Genomic DNA, 27,736 nt, shown 5'->3' on the forward strand with positions numbered 1-27,736 from the left:
AGGCGGGGGCGGGAGGGGGGCGGTGCCCCTGCCGCGGTGCCGGCCCAAACGCCCCCTCTCCTCGCTGGGGCGTGAGGGGGACGCTCACCTCGGCCACATCCCTGCTCCCCTCCGGGCACCCCTTGCCCCCAGGTGACGGTGGCCCGGGGCTGAGGGGACGGGCCGGCCCGGGCGCTGCGCCTGTGCCGCCTCTCCCCCCGCATCCATCCCAGGGCCCCGGCCGCCATTTTACCTGCGGCGACGGCGCCACCTCCTCGCCAGGGGGCAGTGCCGCGCATGTCACGCGGAGGCCGCCGGGTCCCCGCGCGCAGGCGCGCTGGCCGCAAACCCGCCATGTCGGACAAGATGGCGGCGGCCGCGGCCTCCTCTCAGCCGCAGCCAGGCCCCGGCCCGCCGGAGGCGGAGGGCGGGGAGGCCGAAGCGGAGGAGTTCGGGTGCCCGGCGCACTGCTCCGACCTGGTCTGGCGGCAGAACGAGCAGCGTCGCCACGGCCTCTACTGCGACATCACTCTGGCCTTCGGCGGCGGGCGGCCCGGGACGGTCCGCGAGTACCGGGCGCACCGCTCCGTCCTGGCCGCCGCCACCGAGTACTTCACTCCGCTGCTCTCGGGCGGCTTCGCTGAGTCGCGCTCGGGCCGCGTGGAGCTGCAGAAGTGGAGCTCGGAGGGCGGCCCCGACCCCGAGACGGTGGAGGCCATCGTCGGCTTCATGTACACCGGCACCATCCGCGTCAGCCCCGGCAACGTCCACGAGGTGCTGGAGATGGCGGACAGGTGAGCGGGGCCCGAGGGGGCTGGCCGCGACCGGACCGGTGGCAGCCGGGCCGCGGCATCACCCCTGTTCGTTTGTTCTGCAGGTTTCTGCTGACCCGGTTAAAAGAGTTCTGTGGAGAGTTTCTGAAGAAGAAGCTGAACCTCTCCAACTGTGTCGCGATTCACAGCTTGGCCCACATGTATTCCTTGAATCAGCTGGCCCTCAAAGCTCAGGATATGATCAGGAGAAACTTCCACAAGGTAATCCAAGATGAGGAGTTCTACATTCTGCCGTTTCATCTCATCAGAGACTGGCTCTCAGACTCGGAGATCACAGTGGACTCTGAAGAAATCCTCTTTGAGACTGTTTTGAAGTGGGTTCAGAAAAATCCTGAGGAAAGAGAGAGGTACTTTGAAGATCTTTTTAAACTGCTTAGGTTGTCTCAGATGAAACCCACTTACCTTACTCGCCACGTCAAATCTGAAAGGCTCGTATCAAGCAACGAAGCCTGTGTTAAACTAGTGTCCGAAGCTGTGGAGAGTCATGCCTTGCGGTCTGAGAATTTGCAGTCTGGTAATCTACAACATTCCGCTTGTCCTGTAGCGTTGTTGCCGCGTTTTGGACAGAACATGGATGTCATTATGGTGATTGGTGGTGTGTCGGAGGGAGGAGATTACTTGAGTGAGTGCGTAGGGTATTTCATCGATGAAGATAGGTGGGTAAACTTACCACACATACATAATCATCTTGATGGGCATGCTGTTGCTGTTACAGAATCTTACGTTTATGTGGCTGGCTCCATGGAACCAGGGTTTGCCAAAACTGTAGAAAGGTACAATCCAAACAGAAATATTTGGGAGCAAGTCTCAAATCTAATAACCAGAAAGCATTCTTTTGGCCTTACTGAAATTAAAGGAAACTTGTACAGTATTGGTGGACATGGCAATTTCAGTCCTGGCTTTAAAGATGTGGCCATTTATAATCCTGAGCAAGACAAATGGCTTAACCTGGAGTCAGCACCAAAGATTCTTCGTGATGTCAAAGCCATTTCTGTAGAAGACCGGTTTGTTTACGTTGCTGCTCGTACCCCAGTTGACAGTGATAGCGAAGATGGATTGAGGGCAGTTATTATCAGATACGATGCTGAAACTAGGCAGTGGCAGGATGTGGAGTCTCTGCCACTCATTGATAATTATTGCTCCTTTCAGATGTCTGTTGCTAACACAAACTTTTACCATACAGCATCGTGCTGCCCCAAGAATTACTCTATAGGTAATGAGGAAGCCAAGATAAAGATCTCTGGCAGGACCTCGGAGGAAATACTTGAAAGCTTACCCCCAGAGGTTCTTAGCATTGAAGGAGCAGCTATTTGTTATTATAAAGATGATGTTTTTATCATTGGGGGGTGGAAAAACAGCGATGATATTGACAAGCAATACAGGAAAGAGGCTTATCGTTACTGTGCTGAGAGAAAGCGCTGGATGCTTTTGCCTCCTATGCCTCAGCCTCGCTGCAGAGCAACAGCCTGCCATGTGAGAATTCCCTTCAGGTGCTTGCAGGGAACACAAAGATACCCTATGCCACAGAATTTGATGTGGCAAAAAGATAGAATAAGGCAAATGCAGGAAAGGCAGATGCAGGAAATACACCGACACTCCCTAAGCTTACGGAGAATGCCACGCTCACAGATTGAGTGCTAGTTTCTGGGATATCACTCCTCCTGATGAGTCTATGAAATACTGTGCTAAACTATTTTGTTAGGCTTGATATGTCTTTATAAGACACGAGGGTGTTGATTGGATTTGATGCATGAAACCAGCATCTTTCATGTAGTGAAAATTAAGAAGCTCAGAAATTGAGGATGGATGGGAATTGAGAAACTATGTGAATCCAACAGTATTACTTAATGGTGCCCAGGGAAAAACTAGCCTGCAATGGGCTGTGAAATATCTCCAGGAACATTAAGTCTGTTTTTTTTCTCTTCAGATCTTTGTTTTCAAGGTCTTCTGTGGAGTTAGTCTCTAACAGTTCTATTCTGAAAATCAAAGATCTCTATCATAATAATTTAGTGGTTACATTTGCGTGTGCTTGAAAGCACCTGTTTTATTTGCACTTATATATTGACATTCCTTTGATTCTCTCCTTCTCAGTGACTAAACTTCACATATAATTAGTGTTAGTGTACTTAGCTTTCCCAAGTTGGAGGCAAGTGCAATAGTTATACCTATATATGAAAACAAAAGCACAATCTTTCTTTATAAAATTACTTCAGGATGTTTCTATGTGTATTAAATATTTTGTATCTGTATGTTGTAGAGAGGCGGCAGAGTTTGTTTATAAATGGATGATTGGTAGAACATAAGACACTTGCTAAAACAGAGAACTTGACGCAGTAGGTTTTTTTCAGGTGTATCTGAAGATGCTTCGAGTTTGTCTTTGACAGCTTCATTAGAAACTTGGGTCAACAATCAGCCTGATAAAAGGAGTGAAAACCAGCGAAGTAGCCACCCACCAACATTGACTATTCACTTCTATTTTACTGTGGATTAGTAAGAATGAGATTATTTCACAGTAATAGATTGAAACCTGAGCTACTTGCAGATCCTTTCTCAAATGTTGCACGCGTTTTAGTTCTAGTGAAAAAGTGATTAGAAGAACGCCCACGAGCCTGTTCCCAGCCTGTCTTTGACAATCAGTACCCTTTGCCTTCGGTATACTTTCCCAAGAAATTTAGAGTAGCTGTGCTGCAGTGCTCTTTAACAAATCGGCACTTGGTGTTCCTCTTGAAGCAAGATAGTTGAGATTTCAGAGTCTCTAAATATTTGAATTTCCCCACTTAACTATGGCAGTAAGATTTAAGCTGATTTAAATACCTTTTGGCATTTTGAGGTGGTTTTACATAAACTAGTGCGCTGGTTGGCTCTGGTTTGCTTACTGCTATACTCCCAAGGAACAGAACATGGAATCACTGCCTCTCAGTTAACTGTCCTGTTGAACACTCCTCTCTGATCCCAAGAGCTCCAGGATGGTTTAGGTTACTAGTGGATTCAGTGCATCCTTCCTACCTCCTTTTCTTCCCCATCCTTCCCTTCATTTGAATGTTCCAGGTTTTCACGTGCAACCTAACTCAGGATCTTAGGGAAGGGAAAGGGAGGAGTAACCAGGGTGTTACAAAATCTGTGTAGACAAACATTGTTGGAGAGTCTGTTTACTGTCTTTGGTTCATATGATGATTTGCTGGTGGTTTTGATGTGGGCAACTTCTTTGCAAAAGAACTTCTAAACAGTTTGGTTTTTTGTTTTGTTTTTTAATTGTTTAGCTTTCTGAGCTGATACTTCTCATTTTCCAATTCAGCAGGCAGCCTAGATCATATCTGAAACACTGGGTAAGTCTTTCAACCACATAGTGTGTAAAGGTTTCTCTGATGTGTACATCCCTTAATACTCCACTTTGCAGTTCACTTGCCACTTTTGATATCAATAACTTGTCTTTTTGTAATAGAATCATCTAGCCTTGTTTAAAAAAAAAAAACAAAAAAACCCAAAAAAACCAACCTTGAAAATCTTAACAGTTTAGTCTCAACTTACTCATCTGTGGTAACCAGTTAGTATTTTATTTGCCTGTTGGATTGTTACGCAAGTGCAGATTAAACTGTACAATGCTGGCCTAATGCAAAAGAGGAAATAGGTAAGCTTGTTCAGGTTTAAGGCTGATGTTCAGAAGTGACTGTTACCAAATCAGCTCATGCAGGCCTGTAAGCAGGGTGTTAATCAGTGGAGTTTGGACCATGAACTTTTGCAGTTTTGGCTGGAGTAGTTTAAGAATTACTGCTCCTACAGCAGGGTTTGTGAATAGAAGTGTGGAAATGCCTCACAGCTTTAGTACTAAATCCATTGATTTAACTTAAATTTGTGGGAGCCGATTTTAAGATACTTTACCAGACTGCAGAGAAGCAACTGAGAAGATTTTACATACTCCATCCCACTGATTTTGGTGTAGGGATTTAACAAGCAGTTGAAGGATGGTAGTATGTCAGACCACCACAGCCCTGTCAAAGCCCTCTTGTAGTCTGTCAACAAATATGGACAATTTGTAGGGAGAAATACCAAGATTGCTATTTCAGTTGGAATATCAACTAAATAGTTTAATGTGTGGCAGCATGCAACAAAGTTAGATGCAAGAACAAACTTCTTGCAGTCTGTCTTTTTTAAGCAAAATTGATATTGCACTTACCATGAGAACTTTGGCTGACATACAAGCTGTATAGTTTACTAAAAACATTCCAGTCAAAGACAATGTCAAAACAGCTTAGTGTCTGGACAGCTTAACTTGTGAATGCCAGCCATGATTCTGTATGTGATGCAGTGTATCTCCATATGCTCCGTTTGCATGGTGAGTGGTGGGCACTGTGAACAGCACCAGTTTGCTCTAACTGTTCCTATGCCAATCCTATGGAATTTTTAAGTAGTTGAGGTTTTTATTAGCCTTGACTTTAAGTGGACCAATTGCATTGCACATGGTTTTTAACTGACCAGTCTAACTATCCATTGTATCACATGTAGGTGTTTGGAAGAATTGCATTATTGACTTTGGCTGTAATTTCCCACTAACCTGTGAATCGCATAACAAATTCCTTGTGGCCCTTGACTGCCGTAGCTTGCTGGGTGTTTATTAAATGATCCTGTAAACAAAAGCCTGGGAATTCTTTCAGTGTGTTTATAGTGGCCAGTTAAATGTCGGTAAGATCCTAGTGTGTATTCAGTAAGTATTAGAAGGCTGACTTCTGGCCTTCCTAATGTGAAAGAACATCAGGTGGAGTTTTTCCTCCTCGTTATGACAATCATACCTCTATACCTGTACTGAATACATGCCACAAAATGCATGTTTCATGTCCTGTCTTTCTGCTCAAAGTATTGGTGGAGCAGGACACATCCTGCCTAGCACTCGGCGGTCATTGTAGTAATTTCTAGGTGCCATATGTGTACATAATATTTTATAACTACCCTAATACTCTCTTAGTATGCTGGGTTTGTATGTATTTTTAATAAGACTCTCTTGCACATAGTAGGATACCACTCCAGAAATGAAGAAAACATGCCAATTTTTTAGCATGCATTATGAATAACTATGCCAAGCATCCTGCTATACTATTTCAATATAATTTTTCTCCATTACAGTAAATGTTAAAATCAGAACTATTGGCTCAACTTGTGTGTCACAGAATAGACTGATCGCTACTGACAAACTGAGTCACAAAGATTTGCAACTTTTTAGGTTATTTTTAACACAACCTTGTAATAGTATGTTGTGACATTTAATGGGCTTAAAAAAGCAAGCTTAAAATAAGTGGTTTGTGGCTTAGATTTGTTTTCAGGTATGTCCACGTTATGTTAGAGTGTAAATCATATCTCTAATTTGACAGTCCTGAGTGGAAGTCTGATAAAACAGGTGCTCCTGAGGATCTAATCCTATTACTAATATGAATGTAAAGTGTGGAACTAATGAGATGTTTGAAGACCATTAATAGTCAGATACTCCTCATAGGTCCATGTCACTGTGGATCACGGCAGCTGTACTCGCCTGTCGATATTAATGTAGACTTCAACAGATTGCTTGGGGAAGCAGCACTCCTGTACTTACTTCCAGTAAGGTAAAGTAGTATGTGTGTATAGGCTGTTTGGAACAATTCCTACTGTAATGTTCTTTACCTTAAATACACTGTACTAAAGTTTATTGTAATAAGTGAATTAATGAAAATAAACCTTTTATTTCTCTAGCACTCTGTTGTACCTTTTATTTTTTAAGTTGCTTTGTGGGCTGTGGCTAATACACATATTTTGTGATGCTGTAGAATGAAAGTCTTAAATACTAATTAGTTTTTTGGCCAGTATCAATAGATTTTATTTCAGAATAAGTGAATACATTCACTTGCTGCTCAGAAGACTTTATTAGCTAAGGGGAGCTGTTTATACAGGCAGGCTACTTGTTGAAGAAGTGAACCTGACTTCCTTTGAAGAGTTGTCCACGTAGCAGTCTCGTCTGGCAACATACTCCGCAACGTTAGACAGACCTGGCACCACACAGCAGCTCAGAGCACTACGGTAGATGCCCATGTCGTGAACATCATACCACTCGTTAGTGTTTTCATCGTAACACTCAACATTGAAAGTAGTAGTAAAACCGTTAAAGCCACCAACCACAAACAAAAGATCATCCACCACTTCGATGCCAAAGTTGCTGCGAGGATTGAACATGGTGGGGACTGTGTGCCATGTGTTGGCAACAGGGTTGTAAGCTTCCACGCTCCGAAGGCGGTTGACTCCATCAAATCCTCCTACCTGTGAATGCCAAAGGTACAGAGTTGAAATAGGCCTTTCTTCACCTGCTAAGTCAGCCGAATCATATCATGCACAAGTAAGATGGTAACTGGTCCTGCCTCACTGACTTCAGTTTGAGCGTTGCTGAGAGCGTGTGATCTCGAAGCACAGTGCTTGCTTGCCGCAGACTGCTGCCTTGTTCTTTCTGGAGCTCCCAAAAGTATTTTGTGCAACTGTCAGATTTGACTCCTCTACAAGAGTTTAAATGCAGTACATGGGTAGGATAAACAGGACCAAGCAATGTTCCGTGCTGCTAATGCTGTTAGCAGCAGCAGAAAATAATTTATTTGCTGCATGTATTGGCTTTGTGCGGCAAGGTTTTGGTAGCGGGGGGGTTACAGGGGTGGCTTCTCTGAGAAGCTGCTGGAAGCTTCCCCTGTGTCTGACAGAGCCAATACCATCTGGCTCTAAGACGGACCTGCTGCCGGCCAAGGCCAAGCCAATCAGCGAGAGTGGTAGTACCTCTGTGATAACATATTTAAGAAGGGAAAAAACAGTTGCTGGGACAGACAGAAACGGCAGCTGGAGAGAGGAGTGAGAACATGTAAGAGAAACAACCCTGCAGACACCAAGGTCAGTGAAGAAGGAGGAGGAGGAGGTGCTCCAGGCGCCGGAGCAGAGATTCCCCTGCAGCCCATGGGGAAGACCATGGTGAGGCAGGTTGTCCCCCTGCAGCCCAGGGAGGTCCATGGTGGAGCAGATCTCCACCTGCAGCCTGGGGAGGACCCCACGCTGGAGCAGGTGGGTGCCCAAAGGAGGCTGTGACCCCGTGGGAAGCCCGTGCTGGAGCAGGTTCCTGGTAGGACCTGCGGATCTGTGGAGAGAGGAGCCCACAGAGCAGGTTTTCTGGCAGGACTTGTGACCCTATGGGGGACCCATGCTGGAGCAGTGTGCTCCTGAAGGACTGCATGCTGTGGAAGGGACCCATGCTGGAGCAGTTCAAGAAGAACTGCAGCCCGTGGGAAGGACCCATGTTGGAGAAGTTCGTGGAGGACTGTCTCCCGTGGGAGGGACCTCACGCTGGAGCAGGGGAAGAGTGTGATGAGTCCTGCTCCTGAGGAGGATGAAGTGGCAGAAATAACGTGTGATGAACTGACTGTAAACCCCATTCCCTGTCCCCCTGTGCTGCTGGGGGGTAGGTAGAGAACCTGGGGGTGAAGTTATGCCCAGGAAGGAGGGAAGGTGTTCTGAGGTTTGGGTTTATTTCTCATTACCTTACTCTGGTTGATTGGTAATAAATTGAGTTAATTTTTCCCAAGTTGAGTCTGTTTTGCCTGTGACAGTAATTGGTGAGTGATCTCTCCTGTGCTTATTTCGACCCACAAGCCCTTTGTTATATTTTCTCTCCCCTGTCCAGCTGAGGAGGGGGGAGTGATAGAATGGCTTTGGTGGGCACCTGGCGTTCAGCCAGGGTCAACCTGCCACACTGCAGCTGCTTAAAAATTGTCCATGTATTTTTCATAACAAAAGGTGTGCAGGTGATAATATTCTCAGGAGGTGTATCAACCATTCTAGCTCTGACTTTCTTCCCTAAATCCCACTTAAGCAAATTGCCAGCCTGAAAACCTAGGAAATGCAGATTAGCAGAAGTACTACAAGTGCTGGGTGATGGTATGGTAGAGATACCACTTCTCCCTTACCGCATACACTTCGTTCCCATATGCAATCACACCTACTCCACTTCTTCTGCTTCTCATTGGAGCTATAAAGGTCCATTGATTTGTTGTGGCATCATACACTTCAGCTGTGATCAAGCATTCATTTCCGTTGAAGCCACCACATATATACACCTGTTTACAGGAGGAAAAAAAAAAAAAGTGTGAGCAGGGCAGTTCCACTCTTGGTGGAAGAACACGTTGACGAGAAAATGAATGCTGTGGCTGGATTGTTTGAGGGTTTGGTTTTGTTTCGGTTCATTTGGGTTTGTTTTTAATGGGAATGGTCCTGTCATCCTGGGTTTGAAGTAGTAAAAGTGCAGTGAGTTATTCAGGACAGCAGGATTTAGACCCTTTGTTTCCTGAACTGCATGAAGCAGACAGACATGGTACGTCACTTGTGGCCAGGAAAAGTAGTGTCCGGCAGCAAGTGGGCTATTGGTGGTAAGCAGCTCTGGAAGAGTTAGCACTCCTGTCTGCATCTCTGCCGTGCCAGTCAGTTGCTGCCTCGTGGAGAGCTTTAGATCTGTAGCTCCCAGATTTAATGAATAAGATTTATGTGAAATTTGTGACCTTTCCTGCTCCCGCAGCTCTTCTTTTCTATCTAGGTGATGAACTCAGAGTGGCAGCTGTGTTTATCAAGTACGTAGCCCAGTTAAGAGGCTGAGCTCCATGAAATTCCCTACTTTGATGCATTCTATATGAAAGGACAGGCACTTGCTTGTGGTGTAATGCTGCGCACTGATGTTTGTTTGGTTCCTTGTCCTGCTCACTGTGCTTCAACCTTAACTGCTTTCAATAATGTTATGGTCCATTTACCTTTTCATGCAGCGTGGTCGCACTAGCATCGCTTCTCTGCTCGTGCATGGGGGCGATCAGTGTCCACTGGTTCGTCTCTGGCTCATACCGTTCTGCTGTGTTGAGGCGCATGTATCCATCAAACCCTCCCATGGCATAGATGAAGTTATTGAGAACGGCGACGCTGACGTAGCAGCGCCGCGCGTGCATAGGCGCAACCTGCTGCCATGTTTTCTTAAGTGGGTCAAACCGCTTGACGCTGTTGAAATAATCCACACTGTCAAATCCTCCGATAACGTAGACAAAGCCTTTTAAATAAGCAGTGCCATGATAGGCAAGGGGGCTTTCTTGCTCACATGTGACGTTCACCCACTTGTCTGCACGGGCATCGTACGTCTCAATGGCGTTGGTTGGGCTTCCCCCGCTCCAGCCTCCGACAGCAAACAAGATGGCATAGGGCAAGCGAGGCCGACTAAGCGGGTTGGTGAAATCGGAATAAGATGGGCCATGCATATTGAGGTTGTACATTTCTGTCAGTGTGTTTATGATGAGAACTTTGCACTCCTCATTGTCCCTCACATAATCATGCATTTTGACGTTGTTCATGAAGTATTCTGCTTGCATCAGTGCCAGTCGAACCTGAAAAATGCAAAAAGGAGGTTAGAATATTAATGCAGATGGTTTACACCTTGGTATCCTCTGTGGATAGCTCCAATGCTGCATGGCTTTGCTTTCAGGCTACAGTGTTGTCTAAAGCTTATTAGAGAACCAGAGAATTAAACGTGTAGTTTTGAGCAAGTCCAGAAAGGGGTCTGCAAGGGTAAATCATTCGATTTCATGGCAGGGAGTCTGCCACTGCTTTGGCACAGTGCTTGCTTTCCTGCATGCAGACTGAAACTGCCCTAACACCTGCTACTATTTGCATAGCGTAACTAGTCTAGGCAAATGCTCATAAACGCTGTGTATATAGAGATAACATTGTCCCATGTGAACTTTGGCCCTTCCTGGATGTGAGGAGCAGTTAAACTTAAGCTCTAAGCGTGAGGAAATGTGCACTTAAAAGGTCTGCCCCAACCCCGGCACAGGATCTTCGACCCGTGCCCCGGTGTAGCAATAGCCTAACGGTCTGAAAGCGCACTTCTTGGTGAGTGGTGTTGGAAGGCTGCAATTTCCTCCGGTCTTACAAGAAAATCAAAGTGGCTCTGGCTCAGCTGCCCCGTGCCCAGCTCTGCAGAGCTGCCCGGGCCCGTGCTGTGACGGCACCGACCTGGCCCAGCAAGACTGCAATGTGCTGCCTCCTGTTCTGCGGGTCATGAGCAATCCATTTCAGAATAGCCTCGAACACGGCATCTTCTTGTTTCACATTGAGCTCATCCTTCCCAATGATGTGCTTTAGCTCATTGACGGAGAGGTCTAGAAACTCTGTAGACACCTTGGTCATCTCCTCAAAGTGGTGGAGGATGAACACGTAGGCTGCTTCTCGCAGGTCGGGACAGTGGTAATGATCTGTGAGTCTGCAGATGCCGATGCAATTTTCCAGGCATAGCTGGGATTTTAAGAACTCGCAGCACAGCCTGATGATGCCCAGGATGTTGAACTGGTCTGCTGCAATTAGCAAACTTTCAACGTTGTCAGCCGTGACTGGTACTGTCCTGGTGTAAGCATACTCAATAATGAGCCTCATCATTTCAGGTGTAGTGCCAGGGATTTTATATACTATCTTCTCTGCGTTGTTCCAGCTGCTGGTAAACAAAGCCCTGAAAAAACAAAGCAGTGCTGGGGGAAAAAAACAGCTTTACTGCATTAAACCCTGACCCCGTTATCCCCTGTGCCACCTTCCCCAGGCACCAATTTGGGCACTAGCAGTAGCCATGCTCAGAGGCCATGTAGTTTATTAATTAATGTTTTACTAGGTGGTTGTAAAAAAAGGAGTCACAGCCTCCGGCTGTGGACAGAGAGCAACAGGGCAAGTGGTCACCTTGCTTCAACAAGAATACCAGAGAATAATGGTGTGTGGGAAAGGAAAACCTCCCGCCCGATGGCAGATAAGCCAGGCTGGCCACGCTCCCAGCCCTGCACCGCATCTGGGGGTTTGTCAGACACCACTTCCAGAGCTGCTGGAATAGATACTAGGTTGTGGATTAATTCTGGTGTCCAGGGAGGTGCCAGGACTATGGGGAATTGCTGGATGCGAGTTTTAGTGCTAATAAAAGCACTGGAGATACACTAAGGCAGAGTGACCCAGACTAGGAAATACTGTTTGTCCCCATCCCCTCTTGTTTCAAGCACTGACCTGAAATAGTGACTGCAGCTACAGAGGATGTTCTTGTGAGCATTGAATTCAATACCATCCACGCTGATGATCACATCACAGAGTTTCCCTTCCAGGCGAAGCTCATTGAAGACGGTGCAAGCCATAGCACTCATCTTCCTCTCCATGGGTGAGGATGAATATCTGGTGGGTGCCCAGCTATCGCCTAGGTTGAAGCCTGAGGCAGTGGAAGGTGCTTCTCCCTGAGGTGCTACAGGGCTTTGTCCTTGCCCTCCAACATAGTCTCTGAAACCTTGTCTGTCTGGTGGTTCTGGAATATGCCCCATAATGAGATCACAGACGCGGGGGGGACCTGCCACCAGCTGTGGCAGCAGTGCCTGGGCTGGCGGGGCTGCGAACCCCTCCACAGGCAGCGGCGTCCTGGTCCTCCCGGCCCCCTCACTCCATGGCTGCCCCCAGCCTGCACTTAACCACAGGCCAGGTTACGCTGGACCCTGTGCCTACACCTTGTTGATGGCTGCTCTGAGCAAAAACAGCCTTGTGATTCCTCTGCAGCTTTTTAATATTATTTAGCCTGGATATAAAGCTCCCCAAATGTAGGCAGCGACTGCTTCTGAAGTACCCTTGTACCAGCTCACACCGGGAGGAAGCTGAGACACAGGCTAGCTAATGTCAGTGGTGAAGCCACAAATACTCTGTCACTGCTGTATCTGCTGCTGATTTGGAGGGGTGGAAGGTGCCGCCTGGGGCCAAGGAGAGGAGAGCGGGGGGACAGGGAGCCCCGTCCTGACTCCTCAGTGGCTTAACTCACGGCCAACTGCTTTTCCTCTGTGCTTTGTCGTGTCTGTAGGTAACATGGGTGCCAAGGAGCACCTCTGCGAGGGTCTCAGTACTGGAAAACAGTGTGGACTTTTTCATGTTACTGTCGGTGTGGAGTTTTTTTAAGTTAAATGAGTCTTGTGGTAACGCTGGGGACGGGGGGGGCGTGACAGCAAAAAGCCCCTGCCATGTACTTTTTGGTTAGGTTTCTTTTTTTTTTCATCTTTATCTCTCCTTTCTCTTTCGCCTTCCTGGCTCGGAGCGTGTTGCAGAGGAAACGCAACCGCAAGCGCCGGTACCGGTGGATCCGCTTCGGGTGCGGGGCGGAGGCGCAGCCCCAGCCGGAGCGCAGCGGGCGGCCCCGGGCACCCCCCCGGCACCCCCGGGCAGCCCCGCTCCGGCCCTGCGCACCCCCGGGCAGCCCGGCTCCGGCCCCCGGCACCCCCTGGACACCCCCCGGCAGCCCCGCTCCGGCCCCGGGCACCCCCCGGGCACCCCCCGGGCCGCCCGTCTCCGGCACCGCCCCCGCGCCGGCTCCTCCCCGCGGCTGCGCGGCCCCGGCACGGCTCGGCTCGGCCCGGCACGGCTCGGCCCTGCCCGGCGCGGAACGGGACGCGATGGTGAGCGCGGGAGCTGCGCAGCCGGGGCCGGCATGGGGGGGGCCGGGAGCCGGGCCCGGGGGTTCTAAGGGGCGTGGGCCGGGCTGGGGAGCGGGGTCGCGGGAGCCCCGGTCGGGGAGCAGCGGGCTGGGGTGTGGGGGGGTAAAGGCTGGGGTGAGGCGGGTCCGCAGGGAGCAGGGTTTTTGGGGAGCAGGGCTGGGGAGCGTGGCCCTGGAGGCGGCGGGGGGGGACGACGGGGGACGCGGCCAGGATGGAGGGCACGGCGGGGGCTGGAGGGCATCGGTCCCCGGGGAGCTGCGTGGGATCCCGGGGGCGTCACTGAACGGGGCGGGGGTCTCTGCCCGCAGGTGCCCGAGCTGGAGAAAGCCACGGTCCGCATACAGCGGCCGGAGCGCGTAATGGCGATAATCCGGGCCATCAAGGAGCAGGGGATGAACAAGCTGCAGGTACTGGCCCTGTTTGGCCCCGGCGGTGGTGGGGCTGGCCCAGCTGAGAGCGGGCGATGGATGCATCGCCCTCACGGTCCGTCCTTGTCTTCAGCTGCCCCCCCTCCTCTTCCTCAGTCCCCCCCCGGCCCTGGCCCGGCTGCTCCCAGCCCACGTGCAAGGACCTTCCACACGTTCTGCAGATGGAGCGAGAGAAGCCCCAGACAAGAGGGGAGGACTGGGCTGCTTTTCCTGTTGAAGCCCATGCTGGTGGCTCTCCCTGGATGGGCCTTTTCCTTCCCTGATATGCAAACTATAAATATGAGCCAAGCCCCAAACACCCCTCCTCCACCCACGGCAATAAGTCAGCAGCATTAAGCCATTTGGTGCTGATAAGAGTGCTGGAGTGGGAGGGGTGCTGGCTGTCTTAGATGAGGACGTCTGCTTCACGGCTGGCAGGAGCATCAGCGTTCGTTGCTGCTGTGCCCGGCTGCGAGTCTGCACCCTCATGTGAGACGTGCCAGCGCTGGATTTGCATCTTGCAGGCAGCAGCACCCTTGGCTAGCTATGGCAAAGGCAGAGTGTGCTGGGTCATACACAGATTTGGTCTTCTCTCCCTTCCAGGTCATTTCTGACTTTGACATGACGCTGAGCAGGTTTGGGTGCAACGGCAGACGCTGCCCCACTTCGCACAGTGAGTTGAAGCTCTTGTTTTTACTGTTGCTAATTCTGTTTGTTTTCCATGTTTGTGTTCTTGGTCTCTGTGGCTCCTGTTGTCCTCTGCCTCCCTCCTTTGCCAAGCCTGACCGCTCCGTCTTGTTCTTTCTTGGTGCGGCTCCAGGCCTCGGCTGCTTGCAGCAGCAGCTGCTGGCCCCCGGGCAGCCCACAGCCCGCTGCAGAAGCTGTCTCCTCGTCTTTCCTGCTTCTCCTTCTAATACTTGCAGCCTGCAGCTTGCTAGCATTGACACTGCTCTCTCCCAGCTGAGCAATGTCCTATGATCAGTGCATGCTGTGGGTTTGCAGTGGCACTCGCTGTGTTGAGACTTTGTGGTGAGCCTGTGCTTGGGTTGATGTGCCACGTGTGGCTCATTTTTGGGAAGAGCTGGCGCTGGAGACGCAGGATAGCTCCCTTTTAGCAAGCCTTTTTATGTTCCTGGGCTACAACTTTGGCATTTTATTGTCTTTACAGATATCCTCGATAACAGTCGTGTTATCAGCGAGGACAGCAAGAAGAAGGTAGGTGCTGGTTTGTAAGGCACTGCTTCTTGGGTCTGTGGTTTTCGTCCCTGTCACCCATCATCAGGAAGTTGTACTGGCTCATGTGACAGCTCTCCAGGCTGCGCCCTGCTGCCAGGACAGAGAGTGGGGCAAGTGTCCAGGCTGCATTTCAGCCAATGGTGGTGGAAGGAGAAGCTAAAAAGGGAAATTTAATCTGCATGCTCAGTGGTGGGCATTTTCGGTCTGATAAGAGGAGGAAGGGTGTATCTGTGTGCATCTGTACCTGCAGTATTTGAAGCAAGGTAAGAGTCAGCCAGGCTGCTGGAGGGTTAACGCTTCCTCCTGAGATCTCCAGATTTGCTCAGAGTGAAGTTGCTTAGTGAAATGGTTTTGTTTTTCATTAGGAAGTGTGATGATTTGGACGAATTTAGAAATACTTCTTTTGTTGTTTACAGTCTCTTTAGACATGATGTTCACTCTCTTCTTTTTCCATCTCTGCAACGCTCCAGCTGAAAGATCTGCTGCACTATTACTATCCCATTGAAATCGATCCCAACCGGACCCTGGAAGAGAAACGTCCCCTCATGGTGGAGTGGTGAGTGCTTGTATGTGATGAGCTTGACCTTGTCCCGGCAACTTCTTGCCCCTGAGGACTACAAGACACAAGGCTTGAACTGTCTCTAGGCTTGGCGGCAATACTGGGAAGTTTTAGTTGTTATTCTTCTGACTGCTTTAAGGTTGCTGCCCAGGAAGCTCACTCTGCTGCCTTTCCCTAGGTGGACCAGGGCCCATGAGCTGCTGTCGCAGCAGAAGATCCAGAAGGGTGACATAGCCCAGATCGTCAGAGAATCGGACGTGATGCTGAGGTACGGGCTCGGGGTTCAGCTGCCTGTGGCCCTTTCCTGCCACTGTGCAAGCAGATCTCCTTCCTTTCACCCTGCTCTGCACACAGTCTCCACAGCGTGGCAGGTGGAAATCTCCCTTCCTTCCTGGGGCCGAGCTCTAACCATGAGAAGGCCAAAAGTCAGTGCCATAAGCCGCAGCCTGAGCTCACTCCTGGGCTGCAGGCTGCTCCGTTCATGGCTGACTGCCTCCTGCTCAGAAACCTCTTCCACCTCCCTTGAGTCTTGGCAAGGAGCGGCTGAGGGGACGGGTGATGGGCAGAGCTCCCCGTTTGCAGGGCAGGGTAGGGGGGCAGCACGCAGCTCCCCTCTTTTAGGAGAGATTTTCTCTCTGCACACTGTAGCTTCTGGGCCTTATCCAGGCCCTTGACCCAGCATCAAATTTCACCCACAGCACAAAAATGTTGCGCTAAAACTTGCTGTTAAAGCTGGCTTTGACAGCAATGGTCCTAAAACTGGCTCAGGAAGCCTTGGTTTGAATGAACTGCCAGCCTCAGAAAGGAAATGGTATCGTATGTCTGGGTTTTCATGAGCCCAAGTTCTCCTTCTGCAGAGAAATCGTGCCCTGCCAGACTGAGACTGTTACATGTTTGTCTGATCGTCCTCACAACGAGTCCGACCTGTTGCGTATCTCTAACGTACAGTTTCTGAGGGGGCTGGCAGCACCCACTCTCATGGGCGTGTGTCCAGGCACGCTGTGCCTTGTGCCCCTGGTGAGAAGCTGGATACGTTCAGGAGATGTTGAGCAAATCGCTCGTGTGCTGCATGTTCCTGTGCAGCTCCCTGCTAGGTCACTGCTCCCAGGAGGGGTCTGGGGTCCTGCTTCACACCCTTTGCACGCACAGTGAGTGCCACAGAAATGCTGCTGTCACAAAAAGCTCACGCTTTTTGCAGAGCTCACGTGTGCATTTCTGTTTGGGAAGTCCTGGGCAGAAATATGAGCCTCACAGCTGGGCTGAGAGCGCTCCCAGCCCCCAGTACACCGGGCATTTGCTGTGAGCTGGGAGGTGGTAATACAATACTGTGTAATGGACACTTCTGCTCTAGGGATGGATTCAATGAATTATTTGATCAGCTGCATAAGTACAACGTCCCCCTGTTCATCTTCTCTGCTGGCGTCGGTGACATCCTTGAAGAGATTATCCGTCAGGCCAACGTCTTCTACTCAAATGTCAACGTGGTGTCCAACTACATGGACTTTGACGATAATGTGAGTTTCCACATCATGCACGTGCGGTGAGCTTGCAGAGAGGAGAGTTGTTCGACTGGAACTGAGGGCTGCAGTACATTTAACAGAGACACCGCTAGGTTAAAAGCTGCTTATTAACATTTCTAAGTATTTGATCCCTGTAGATGGAGCTGACCCTTTGCTGGGTCATGGGAAGGCTGGCCGTGGCCTCCCGCCCCATTTGCTCTGCCTTCAGGGATTGTGACCTGCTGCCACCGTAGCAGCCCTTGGCACATCAGCACTGGGGGGTGTTAGAGGTTCCCCTGCCCTCACCGGGAGCTGGGTCAGCAGTGAGAGCAGAGGATGGATGAGGTGGGCAGACAGAGTGCAGGAACAGCTGAGCATCTGCTTGTGATCTCAGGGACTCCTTGCCTTTCAAACTTGCTTTTTGGTGGCAGAAAGGGCACTGTCCAGCCCTGTGTGCTCTGTTCTGGTGCAGGGTGAGGATGGAGTTAACTGACCACAGAGGTCTCTCCTGATCTGAAGGCCAGATGTCCTTTAAAGCAGCTTGGAAGGCTTTTGTTGATGTACTAAAGCCTGAAAAGTCCCAATGCACATTAGAAAATTGCACGTCTCTTACAATGAAGCCCTCTGTTCCCACGGGTGGTGCGTTGGGACAGGCAGTCCTCAGGGGGAAACATGGGACACTGTGACAGTCCTGCTTTCTGCACGGGCTCTGCTCTGCCCTGGGGCTCCCCTGACTGCAGCTTTCTGTGGCCCCTGACCAGCTCCAGGGCAGCACAGAGCCCTGACCAAGGTCTCCAGGATCTCCATCCTTTGGGTTTGTTCTCACCATCTGGGAAGGGCTTGCCCTGCAAAAGGGGACTCCTGGGGACTGACTCTGGGTGTGTTGTGGCTGCTGGGTTCCCAGACTCCTTGGGGGTCTCTCTGACCCAGAGCTGGTGCCCTGTGAGCATCCCCCACCCTGTTTGCCCATTCCAGAAAAGTGTACTGAGGCTGCGGCACAGCGGAGGGATTGCTGTGGGATCAGTTTGTCTGTCCTGTTTGCACAGGGAATCCTCAAGCGTTTCAAGGGACCTCTCATCCACACCTACAACAAGAACAACAGCGTCCTGCAGGGTACAGAGTATTTCCAGCAGCTGAGCACTAGGACGAGCATCATCTTGCTGGGGGACTCCATGGGTGATCTGACGATGGCAGACGGCGTTCCCAGTGTGGAGAACATCCTCAAGATTGGCTTTCTCAATGACAAGGTGGGTGTGAGGGGCAGTCATCTTGCTTCCCTGCCAGCCTTCCCCAGGTGCAAAGCCTGAGGGGCAGCAGAGAGGGGCAAGCCTGAGTGATTCAGGGGCTGCAAGAGATTCATACAAGTTCCCCTGGGGTGTGCAGAGGGAGCTGGGGGGTGTCTGCTGAGCTCCTGGGGCATTGTCAGGGTAGTTATTGACCCCTCTTTTCAGTAGCATCAAGAAATGCAAGGGCTGTGGGTGCAGCATCTTCATTCTCAGCTGCTGGTGTTTACAGTCCTCTCTTCTCTCTGCGGCCCTCTCCTCCCCAACCTGTCCTGGTGGCCATGCTGCAGGTGGAAGAGCGGAGGGGGAAGTACCTGGATGCCTACGACATTGTGCTGGAGAGCGATGAGACGCTGGATGTGGTCAATGGGATTCTCCGGTACATCTTTACTGAGACATGAGCTGGGAAGGCAGTGTCCCAGCTCTGGCTCCTCAGCACACACCTGGGCAGCGAGTGTGACAAAGCTGGAGTAGATCTGGTACCTGCTGGACTCCATTCTGACGCTGGGCAGGGTCCCTGCCCTGGCTCTTGCGTGTTGTACACATCCCGACCTCAGTAACCCACTTCGGTCAGCCCTGGAGCAGGAGGGGTGAGATGGAGGAAGCTTCTCCACTCCCTGTATCCCACCTGTGCCCAGCTCTGCTGCTTCCCACTCAGAATTCGTCCCCGCCACCGTCTGAGGCCACAACAAACCATTTAATGTTTCAGGCAGAGATGCTCTGCACTTGCTTCAGCAGCCGAGTGCGGAAATGGAGATCGTTTGCTGTGGCTTGAGGACAGACCCATTTTAGATGGAAGCTGGTTAGTTTTATTGTGTTCCTGTCTAAGAAAACAAGTCTCTCTCTTGTCCTGTTTTCTGTGGGCTTCGAAGTGCCTGGGCTGAGCTCCGCTGGTGCCGCCCGCCGTGGGCTGGCGTGGCCCTGCCAGGCGTTAGCATCGCCCAGCTCCACATCCCCCACGGAAACCCCGCAGCTCTCTGGCCCCCCTGCGCCAGCCCTGCTGCCCCTCTTGCTCTGTTTACAGCTCCTACTGTTAAAAAAAAAAAAAAAAAAAAAAAAAGGCTTTTCCAGTCATCCCTGCAGGCCCATGGAGCTCATCTGATGCTGCTGCGCAAAGCAAGACGTACGTTTGTCTGCCGCGGGTTGGGCTGGGAGGGTTTGGGTGGCAGTGGCAGCAGCAGGCTGGGTGCTTGGAGCAGCGCGTCTGCAGCTCGTGGGTGTGGATGGGGAAGGAGAGGCCAAGAGCAGTATTTTGCTTTTTAAGGAATATTTTAGCTAACCATGTTTCTGTCCTAAACTTCTAGGCTGATCTTGGGCTCTCAGATCAGCAATAGGAAAAAACCCTCTTATTTCTGTGTAATGTCTGGTAACATAAAAAGTAAAGCTATGACAGCTCTGATTCAGCAAGGGGCAAATTCAGACCCTTACGTGGGAAACTGCTTTCACGTCCCGTCCTGCTGCCCACTCTGATGGCGGCAGGAGCCTGTGCTGGTGCAGGGTGAGCTCTGATACGGCTCTTTGGGGGCTGTTTTTGTTGCAGTGTGGCCCAGTACAGGTTGGCAGCCCCTGCCCTGCCGCCTTTGGATGGGGCGGCTCTGGCTCGTGAGCTCTGGGCCGCTCCGGGTTCAGCCCTTGCTGCCCTCCACGTTGCGGGATGAGTAAATGTGACTTCTGAAAGCGCAGGCTCCGTTCTCCTTGTTGAAATAAAAACGTTGGCTAAAGCCAGGCCACGGGTGGTTTGTACCCAGCGCCGAGGAGCTGTGGCTGGAGCCGCTCTCCTCCCCAGGGCTGGTGCTGGCAGCTGCATCCCCGCAGCCCAGCTCCAGGTCATCCCATCCTTGCTGGAGCCCGCCGGCCATCACCGGGCACTCCGAGCTGGAGCTGAAGCACAACCTGTCTTTGCTGGAGGATCCCAGGAGCTGAGTTTTGGTTTCTCTCTCCTGCTCGACCCAGCAGATGCTGGTGCCTGAAATCCCCCCGGGCACCGCGCTCCCAGGGACGGGTGAGGTGAGGCTCTGCACCGCTGCCCCGACACGCAGGGATGTTTCATGGCAAAGTAAGCTGACGCAGAGGCAAACTCCTTGGAAACCAGTAGAAATTATTTATTTGGTGCAAGGTAGAAGTCATCGTTTGAGGGGTTTGCTCTGACCCTTTGCACTGTTCTGTTCTCACATTTCTTTTATCTCTGTCTGCAAGACACACTGTGTGAAAGCTTTTAGAGCTGGTGGGAGGTGATGGAGCCGTGCTGGTCACAACTGGCAAACCTGAGAGTGCCAAGTTAATTAGCTGCCTTTAGGCATCAAAATGAAATTGGGCTGATTTTTCTGAATCACTGAGGGCTGTCGCTGCGGGGCAGGGAGGACGCGGATGGGGACGATGCTGCTCCCTGAGGGCTTGAGTGGGAGATGTTTTCCATTTTCCTTCTTTCAGCTGACAAGGGGTTTGCCAGGTCCCATCTCTGCTGGCTTGGGGAGCGGGGGGGGGGGGCAGGTTTTCTGAAACGGTGGATGCCTGTAGGGTATCGGGGTTTCTCCCTGGGAACCTGAGCCCCCTCCAGCCTCTCCTCCTGGGGAAGATGGCAGCTGGGAGCAAGAGGCTGGGCCAGCAGCAGGGACTGGCGTGAAAGCCTTCTCTTTATTTCTCCTCTCTAAAGAATTTTATATGTGTATATAAAAAAAAAACAACCAACCCCCAACCCTAAACTACAAAATGCTGCGGTGGAAGTGGGGGGGAAGCCCCCCCTCCTGCCTGCCTGCCCCAGGAGGCAGCACGGGCAGGCGAAGAGGCTGGAGCGGGATGTGCAGTCGCTGGCTGAGGACGCAGGGGCTTGGGGAGGGGACGCTGCTGCCCTGGCCCTTCCGTGGGGAGCTGAGAGCAGGGGGTCGAAGCGGGGTTCGGCAGCAGAGCGGGGCAGGGCAGGGCTCCAGGGTCTGGTCCTGGCATCCTCGGTCCGGCTCCACGGCAGAGGTTTCGTCTGCAGAGCCAGGGGGGGACGGGCAGCGCGTGGCAACACGGGCGCTGCCGTCCCTGTGGGCTATCAAGACTCCCAGGAACGTGGGTGTTTCCCACCTTCTTGCCTGGGTTTATTAGCTGGGGGTTGGCAAGTTTTCCTGCCCAGGAGGAACACGTCAAAAAACCCTCAGTTAAATAATAGGGGGGGGGAAAATCAAAATATGCCCCCCTGCAGGGCTGGGGAGGGGCAGGGGCAGATTCCCGGGGCAGCTGGTGGGGGAGACCGGCCATGGCATGGCCAGGACGAGTCCTGTCTCCAGGGGAGAGCGGGGTCCGCTCCTCAGAGCTCCTCGTGGATCTTCTCCTGGTCCTCATCCGACTTCAGCTTCAGCTCCTCAGAGGTGATCTTCCCGTCCTGGTTGCGGTCCTGGTTCCTGAACATGTCGGCGATGACTTTCTCCGGGTCGGAGCTGGGCATGAGGCGGCCTTTCCCTTCTGCCACCTGGGTCTTGATGAAGGTAGAGAACTGCAGCGGGGAGAGGGGAGAGAGAGAGAGATGCTGCTCTGCTCCACGCAGCCGGCACGGGGCACGGCTGGGAGCACCACAGCCCATGCTGAGGGCAGCAAGGATGGGGCAGGGACACGGGCACGGGCTGCCCTCGGTGTCCCTGCCCGGTCACAGCCCTGCCCGCTCCCAGCAGCGATGCTCTGGGCTGGGGTGGTTTTCCCGCACAGCTCTTCAGGCTCCCGAACACCCGGGGGGACAGCAGTGCCCTTCGGGTGCTGCTCCTCAGGGTGGGGTTCCCTGCACCCCCGTTTCATCCTGGACCCCATAAACCCACAGTCTGGCAGTGCTCGGGGCCCTCACTCACCTCGTCAGCGGGGATCTCCCCGTCCTTGTTCAGGTCCATTTGCTCGTAGAGGCTCGCCGGCGGGTCCCCGTGCCAGATGAAGAGGTATCCCTCGGGAACCCCCTCCTCCATGGAGATCAGCTCCACCTCGAAGCGGAGCACAGCGCTGCCTGGCACCCCCCGGGCTGGAAAAACAAGCGAAGGCTGTTGCACCGCTGGGAAGCCCAGCAAAGCACTGGGCTCTGATGGGAAAAGCCTCCCAGCCCCCAGCCAGCTTGAGGGGGAGAGTGAAGGAGCCCAGCAGCGGTTCAGCAAGGCAGCACCCCCCGTTTGCATTGCACGGGCAGCCGCACGCCGCTCCCCTACCTCCGCTCTCGCCATGGCCCAGGTGAGGGGGGATGATGAGCACCCGCTTCTCCCCCACGCACATGTTGAGGAGGCCGGTGTTCAGGCCCTCGATCACCTTGTTGGCCCCCAGAGTCACCTCCTGGGGCTTCTCGTAGTCGTGGCTGCAGGAGGCACAGAGATGACCACACTGATGGCTGAGAAAGCTCCTCGGACCCACTGGGCAGCCCCGCCATGCCCTGAAATCCTGTGCCTTCCATCCGGCTGTGCCCCAAAACCCCACACCCTCCATCCTGCCATGCCCTGAAGTTCCACACCCTCCGCGCCACCACACCCCAAAGCCCTGCACCATCCGTCCCGCCGTGCCCCCAAATCCTGCACCCTCCACCCTGCTGCACAACCCCTGCTGCCACGCGGACGATGCTCTGGTGCTGCCCGCTGCAAAGAGCTGATGGTCCCAGCGCTGCTGCGGTGCCCATCTGCTCCCCAGCTCGGCGCCTGCCAGGATTTGGCCCTGTGAAGGAAAGGTGTGCTCAGGGCAGCCCGCAAGTGAGCAAGCACGCACGAGGAGAAGAGCTTGGTGCCATCCAGCAAGGAGCAGTTGTAGTGGTAGCGGATGAAGTCTCTGTCACGGGTGGTGACGTTGCAGCCCTCAGGACGGTACACGGTCTCGATCTCCACCGGGTCTGCGGGGTTGTGGAAGTCGATGATGTGGACGTCAAAGATGAGTACGGCTGAGCCAGGAATTTTGTTCCCTGGAAGAGGAGGATGAGGAGAGCTGCTGGGAGAGCTGCTGGAGCGCTGTGGGGCCAGTGAAGCCTTTCCCTGCTTCTTCCCATGCCCCATGACATGTCCGTCCCTCGGAGCCCTGCCTCTGCATGTGTTGGCGTCAGCCGTTCCCCTGCCCACAGTGCCCCCCCACAACACCCAGAGCCCTGGGGATGGTGGTGGCCCCCAGGGTGAGGAGCTGGCCCCGCTTCACCAGCACTTTCCCTATGTCAGACCTGCAGTGTGCTGGTGCACAGGGCTGGAGGAGGGGATGCCACAGCCCAGGGCTGCGCTGTGCAGGCGTGCCGGACCCCCGTGGGGCTGCCCTTTACCTGTTCCATTCTCCCCATAGGCCAGGTGTGGGGGGATGATGACCCGGCGCCTCTCTCCCATGCAGACCCCTTGCAAGCCCTGGTCCATGCCGGGGATGATGTAGCCCTTCCCAATGTAGGTGTTGTAGGTGTGATTGCGGGAGTAGCTGCAGCAAGAGAAGCCCCCAGCATCATCATGCAGGAGAGCCTGGTCCGTCAATTCCCCCCACCCAACCCTGCACCCCAACCTGCACCCCTTCTCCCAGCCTCTGCTGTGCTCCCCCTGGAGCCAAACCTTGCTCCTACGGATGCAGCAAACGGGTATTGTGTTTTTTAGCCTATTTCATGTCCGTTATCGCCCTCTCCTCCACCTCCTCTCCCAGCTGCTGAGCATGGGGCAAGAGAGGACACTGGGGGATCTCCCCACTCGGCCGCTTCCCTCCCCGCACCTGGAGTCGAAGAGCGTCCCGTCCATGAGCGTGCCGTTGTAGTGGTAGCGGACAAAGTCCCCGATCACAGCCCTGCGCTTGCAGGACTCCGGCACCTCCAGGTGCTCCAGGAAGATGCCGTCCTTAGGGTTGTGGAAGTCTACCAGCAGCACGCTGAACACCAGTGACGCCTGCGGTGGGATCACGGTCCCTGGGGAGGGGACACGGGTCAGCCCGGACAAGGGCTGATGCAGTGTGGGGAGCTCTGTGTAAAGCCGGGAGGGAAGGGGCTGGGCATGATGGGGTGATGCCTGACTCACCATAGCCCTTCTCCCCGTATGCAAGGAACGGGGGGATGATGATGCTCCTCTTCTCCCCGGCGCACATGCCCAGCAGCCCCTGGTCCATGCCCTTGATCAGCCAGCCAGTGCCCACGTAGGTGTCATAGGTGCTGTCCTTGCTGTAGCTGGTGGGGAGGAACGAGCAGGGGATGGCTCCAGGGGGGGCCATGCCAGCTCCCCCGGCCTGAGCAGTGCCGTGTGGGAGGCTGGTTTGGGGGTCACGGAGCTGCACTGGCCCTGCCGGGGTGTGGGGAGGGAGAGCACAGGGGAGGCTGCTCTGACTGGGGTGCAGCATGGGCCCCCATGTCCTGCCCCAGGCCAGTGTCCCCTGGTCCCTGCCACCCCCGGTGCCCCCAGCCCCAAGGTGGAGGGTGCATCCAAGCTCCAGTGCCCCGTGCCCCGAGGTGAGGGTGCATCCCAGTGCTGGTGCCCCGTACCTGGAGTCGAAGGGAGTGCCGTCCAGCAGCGTGCCATTGTAGTGGTACCGCACAAAGTCCGAGTTCTCCACCGTGCGGTTGCAGCGCTCCGGTTTGGACAGGGTGGTGATCTGCAGCTTGTCGTTCTTGTTCCAGATATCCAGCATCACGACGTCAAAGTACAAGGTGGCGTCTGGGGGGATCAGCCCCGCTAAAGGGGCGGCAGCGAGGACAGGGCGCCTTAGCTGGGACGAGCACGGGGACCAGACAGGCCAAGGGCTCTGTCCCCTTAAATCCCTCCCGAACCCGTGGCTGCTTAGGGCTGCTGGCCACACGTGGCAGGCCCTGGGAAAGCAGCAGAGTCCCTGGGGGTGGCAGGACCCCTCACTCCTGGGGAAGCCTTGCTTAGGCACCACTTGCCCTGGCAATGGAGCTGCCCTTCACCAGCACCTGCCTGTCGGGCACTGGACCTCTGTCCCCGTTAATGCCGGCCCCGGGGGGTTTGCTCCCTCTGTCCCCCCGCCATGCCGCGGCCCCTTACCCACGCCAATGCTGCCGTAGCCCAGGTGGGGGGGCACGATGAGGTGACGCCGCTCATTCACACACATGCCCTGCAGCCCCCGGTCCATCCCGGTGATCAGCCGCCCGACGCCCACCACGCCGGCCACCGTGGCCCCTCGGTCATAGCTGGGGTGAAGGGACAGACCCATCAGTGGTGTGGCAAAGGGCGAAGCCCCCAAAGCTGCTGGTGCTGGGGGTGCTCAATGCCAGTGCCAAGGGCTCGGAGAGGATCCAGAGACAAACCATAAACCCTGCGAACTCCAAGGGATGGTGCAGGGCTCCTGGGTGTCTGCCTGTCACAGTGGCAGGGCCGAGGGATGGGGCTGCCCCCTCCCTGGGGGTGCAGGTAACCCACCACAGCCAGCGGGTCTCTCTGTGCTGCAGGCAGAGCCTACAGCTCAAAAACATTGATCCTGACAGGATCAATCCTGCACTGCCTGGGGTGGAGCTGCCTCCCACAGCACCAGTCAGGGCTCTGGACTGACCCTGCATGCCCAGCGCCCTGGAGGCAGGGGAATGTGGATCGGGCCCTCTGGGTGCAAAGGGGGCAGGTGATGCTTTCAGTTGGGACCGAACCCATCAACACCAGCCCCAGATTTCACCGGGTGAGCTGGGCTGGAGGCTGGCAGCTCCCAGGCTTTCTGCTGCTTCCAAATCATTTTGCATATGGCACATTTGGAGCTTTCTGCAGTGAGGAGGAAAGAAGACGTCCCAGGCCTCATTTTTAAACTGCAAATTTGTTTTTATTTTTGAATCTTAAAATACTCCAAGAAGCAGCTGGGGCCATTTCAGATAAATTGAAATCCTTTGTCCCCTCTAATGTGCAGCTGATGCTTTCTCCTGGCAGCACACTGCAGTCCTCAGGACAAGGAATTATTTTAGCAGTGAATGTCCCCAGGCTCCCACTGCATTTGGGGTGTGCAGCAGCAGGGGCAGGGGCAGCGGACGGCTCAGTTACTTTCTCCCCCATTCATGCTTGCAAGAAAGATCACACCCCATTTAAGTGGAGCAGAATCCCTTTGCTTTCCAGGGCTCTGAAAAACACCCATCTGGAAAGTTTTTGTTCCTACGTGGGGCTGAGCCCCAGCACAGCCCAGTTTGTTTCTGTCCCTTCGCTGTGTCCCTGATTCTCCCCCCTGCTCGCGGTGGTGCAAATCAAGGACTGCACCAACAGAAACACTCATTTATAGCCAGTGTGAGCGGAGCAGGATGGATGCAGGGGTCGAGCAAAACTATGCCCAGCCAGCGCGAAGCCTGCTAGGTAATGGACGGGTTTCGCGGCTGCCACGTTTCAAAGTGCTTTAAGTGTTTTCCCTGCCTGTGCAGCACATGCACATACATGTTCTTGAGTGCAAAACGTCTCACTTCGGGCCAAATCCTGTCCGTGCCCGAGACGGGCTTCCCCGTGCCCCGGAGCTGAGGGCTCTGCAGGCTCCCCCGGGTGGGGGGCTGCCGCAACCCCCCGGGCGGCAGCGCGGCTGCCCGGGCAGGGGCTGCAGCCCCGGGCGGGGCGGGGGGGGCTGCGCTCGGCGGCTCGCTGGGGGCCACGCCGGGGCCCCCGGGGCTGACACGTGTACGGGGCTCCCGTGGCCCCCCCCCGTCCTCGCCCCCGGCGCCCGCCGAAAGCCCTCCTGGGGGTCCGAGCCGCGGGGCCCGGGGCCGGCTCCTCGCCTCGCTGCCCCCCCGGCCCTTGGGGGTGCGACGGGGGGACACGCCCGCGGACTGGGGAGGAAGGCATGCAGGGACCCCCCCGCAGCACACGGCTGGCCGGGGCCGCATGCATTCGGTAAAGAGCCGAGGGCTATACCTGGAGTCAAACTTTTTGCCATCTTTAAAGGTCCCATTGTAGTGGTAGCGAATGAAATCCCCCATCTGGACTTCCCGCAGGCAGATTTTGGGGATATAGTATCTGTCTATCACCACGTCTTCCAGGGGGCCGGGGTCGCCCAGCCCCAGGGCCCCCAGGATGCTCAGGAGGAGGACGAGGCAGCCCGGGGACATGGCGCTGGGAGGCTGCGGCCGGCGGAAAGGCTCGGCGGGGGGAAGGCGGAGCGGCGGAGCCGGCCCGGCCGCCCCTTCCCGTGGGATGCGGGCCCAGCCCCGGCCGAGCTGGAATTTCTGTACACGTGGACCCCGGGCCTGGCGCGCCCGCCCCGCTCCCACCGCCGGTCGCCCCGCGGCATCGCCGGGGCAAGTTCCCTGCGGGCGGCGGCAGCGGGGCCCGGCGGGAGAAGCCGCAGCGTCAAAGCTCCACGTCGGGAGGGTTGCTTTTTTTTTTTTTTCCCCCCAATCTCTTTTTTTTTTTTTCTGGGCAGTTCCTTCTGCGAAGGAAAAAGCCGAAGAGAGCTATTTGGAAGCAAGTTTGTGCAGCTGGAGGTCCCATCCCGGCCCCGCTCGCCCCGGGTCCTAGCGCTGGCTGCGCTCCTGCCGTGGCCCAGTTAATCGC

General features: G+C 54.0%; 4 protein-coding genes across 7 annotated transcripts; 2 read left to right on the top strand and 2 right to left on the bottom strand.

Moving 5' to 3' along the window:
• Window positions 1–76: 76 nt before the first annotated feature.
• KLHL11 (kelch like family member 11) lies at window positions 77–6,532 on the top strand. 4 transcript variants are annotated; one of them, XR_011325301.1, is made up of 4 exons: window positions 77–773; window positions 857–1,468; window positions 4,073–4,138; window positions 6,298–6,532. XR_011325301.1 is itself a non-coding variant. In XM_069786319.1 (3 exons), the coding sequence occupies exons 1-3, from the start codon at window positions 277–279 to the stop codon at window positions 4,083–4,085; spliced, it is 1,122 nt and encodes a 373-aa protein (XP_069642420.1). In that variant the 5' UTR covers window positions 78–276; the 3' UTR covers window positions 4,086–6,532. The 4 variants fall into 4 exon arrangements, 2 of the variants coding, with proteins under 2 accessions (XP_069642420.1, XP_069642419.1); XR_011325300.1 differs by having other exon boundaries at window positions 78–773; window positions 857–4,138; XM_069786319.1 differs by having other exon boundaries at window positions 78–773; window positions 4,073–6,532.
• A 14-nt stretch (window positions 6,533–6,546) lies between these two features.
• Window positions 6,547–11,285, bottom strand: KLHL10 (kelch like family member 10). Its single transcript, XM_069786330.1, has 4 exons — window positions 10,851–11,285; window positions 9,605–10,222; window positions 8,771–8,920; window positions 6,547–7,091 (listed from the first exon to the last, which is right to left on the bottom strand). Exons 1-4 carry the CDS (start codon window positions 11,268–11,270, stop codon window positions 6,720–6,722), a joined length of 1,560 nt encoding a protein of 519 aa, XP_069642431.1. The 5' UTR covers window positions 11,271–11,285; the 3' UTR covers window positions 6,547–6,719.
• A 1,845-nt stretch (window positions 11,286–13,130) lies between these two features.
• NT5C3B (5'-nucleotidase, cytosolic IIIB) lies at window positions 13,131–20,038 on the top strand. The gene is made up of 9 exons (XM_069786312.1): window positions 13,131–13,294; window positions 13,642–13,740; window positions 14,344–14,413; window positions 14,909–14,955; window positions 15,447–15,532; window positions 15,714–15,803; window positions 16,887–17,049; window positions 18,081–18,281; window positions 18,608–20,038. Exons 1-9 carry the CDS (start codon window positions 13,292–13,294, stop codon window positions 18,716–18,718), a joined length of 870 nt encoding a protein of 289 aa, XP_069642413.1. The 5' UTR covers window positions 13,131–13,291; the 3' UTR covers window positions 18,719–20,038.
• Window positions 20,039–20,395: 357 nt separating this feature from the next.
• Window positions 20,396–27,343, bottom strand: FKBP10 (FKBP prolyl isomerase 10). Its single transcript, XM_069786310.1, has 10 exons — window positions 27,098–27,343; window positions 25,271–25,416; window positions 24,751–24,940; window positions 24,293–24,438; window positions 23,994–24,183; window positions 23,566–23,711; window positions 23,031–23,220; window positions 22,487–22,629; window positions 22,142–22,305; window positions 20,396–21,795 (listed from the first exon to the last, which is right to left on the bottom strand). Exons 1-10 carry the CDS (start codon window positions 27,289–27,291, stop codon window positions 21,610–21,612), a joined length of 1,695 nt encoding a protein of 564 aa, XP_069642411.1. The 5' UTR covers window positions 27,292–27,343; the 3' UTR covers window positions 20,396–21,609.
• Between the last annotated feature and the right edge of the window lie 393 nt (window positions 27,344–27,736).

The sequence above is a fragment of the Haliaeetus albicilla genome, chromosome 7 (genome assembly GCF_947461875.1).
Source record: "Haliaeetus albicilla chromosome 7, bHalAlb1.1, whole genome shotgun sequence".
Classification (NCBI taxonomy): Eukaryota; Metazoa; Chordata; class Aves; order Accipitriformes; family Accipitridae; genus Haliaeetus; species Haliaeetus albicilla.

Bases quoted from the DNA above. Each gene is read 5' to 3' on its own strand.
- KLHL11 (XM_069786318.1), top strand. From the start codon at position 277: ATGTCACGCGGAGGCCGCCGGGTCCCCGCGCGCAGGCGCGCTGGCCGC. The intron at 774-856 runs GTGAGCGGGGCC...TTTGTTCTGCAG, and splicing joins GTGCTGGAGATGGCGGACAG to GTTTCTGCTGACCCGGTTAA.
- FKBP10 (XM_069786310.1), bottom strand. From the start codon at position 27,291: ATGTCCCCGGGCTGCCTCGTCCTCCTCCTGAGCATCCTGGGGGCCCTG. The intron at 25,417-27,097 runs GTATAGCCCTCG...CCTTCACCCCAG, and splicing joins GGCAAAAAGTTTGACTCCAG to CTATGACCGAGGGGCCACGG. The intron at 24,941-25,270 runs GTAAGGGGCCGC...CCGCCCCTTTAG, and splicing joins CTACGGCAGCATTGGCGTGG to CGGGGCTGATCCCCCCAGAC.
- KLHL10 (XM_069786330.1), bottom strand. From the start codon at position 11,270: ATGATGAGGCTCATTATTGAGTATGCTTACACCAGGACAGTACCAGTC. The intron at 10,223-10,850 runs GTCGGTGCCGTC...TGCATTTTTCAG, and splicing joins TTGCAGTCTTGCTGGGCCAG to GTTCGACTGGCACTGATGCA. The intron at 7,092-8,770 runs GTAAGGGAGAAG...TGGCATTCACAG, and splicing joins ATGGGAACGAAGTGTATGCG to GTAGGAGGATTTGATGGAGT.
- NT5C3B (XM_069786312.1), top strand. The intron at 14,414-14,908 runs GTGAGTTGAAGC...TTGTCTTTACAG, and splicing joins ACGCTGCCCCACTTCGCACA to ATATCCTCGATAACAGTCGT. The intron at 15,533-15,713 runs GTGAGTGCTTGT...GCCTTTCCCTAG, and splicing joins CGTCCCCTCATGGTGGAGTG to GTGGACCAGGGCCCATGAGC.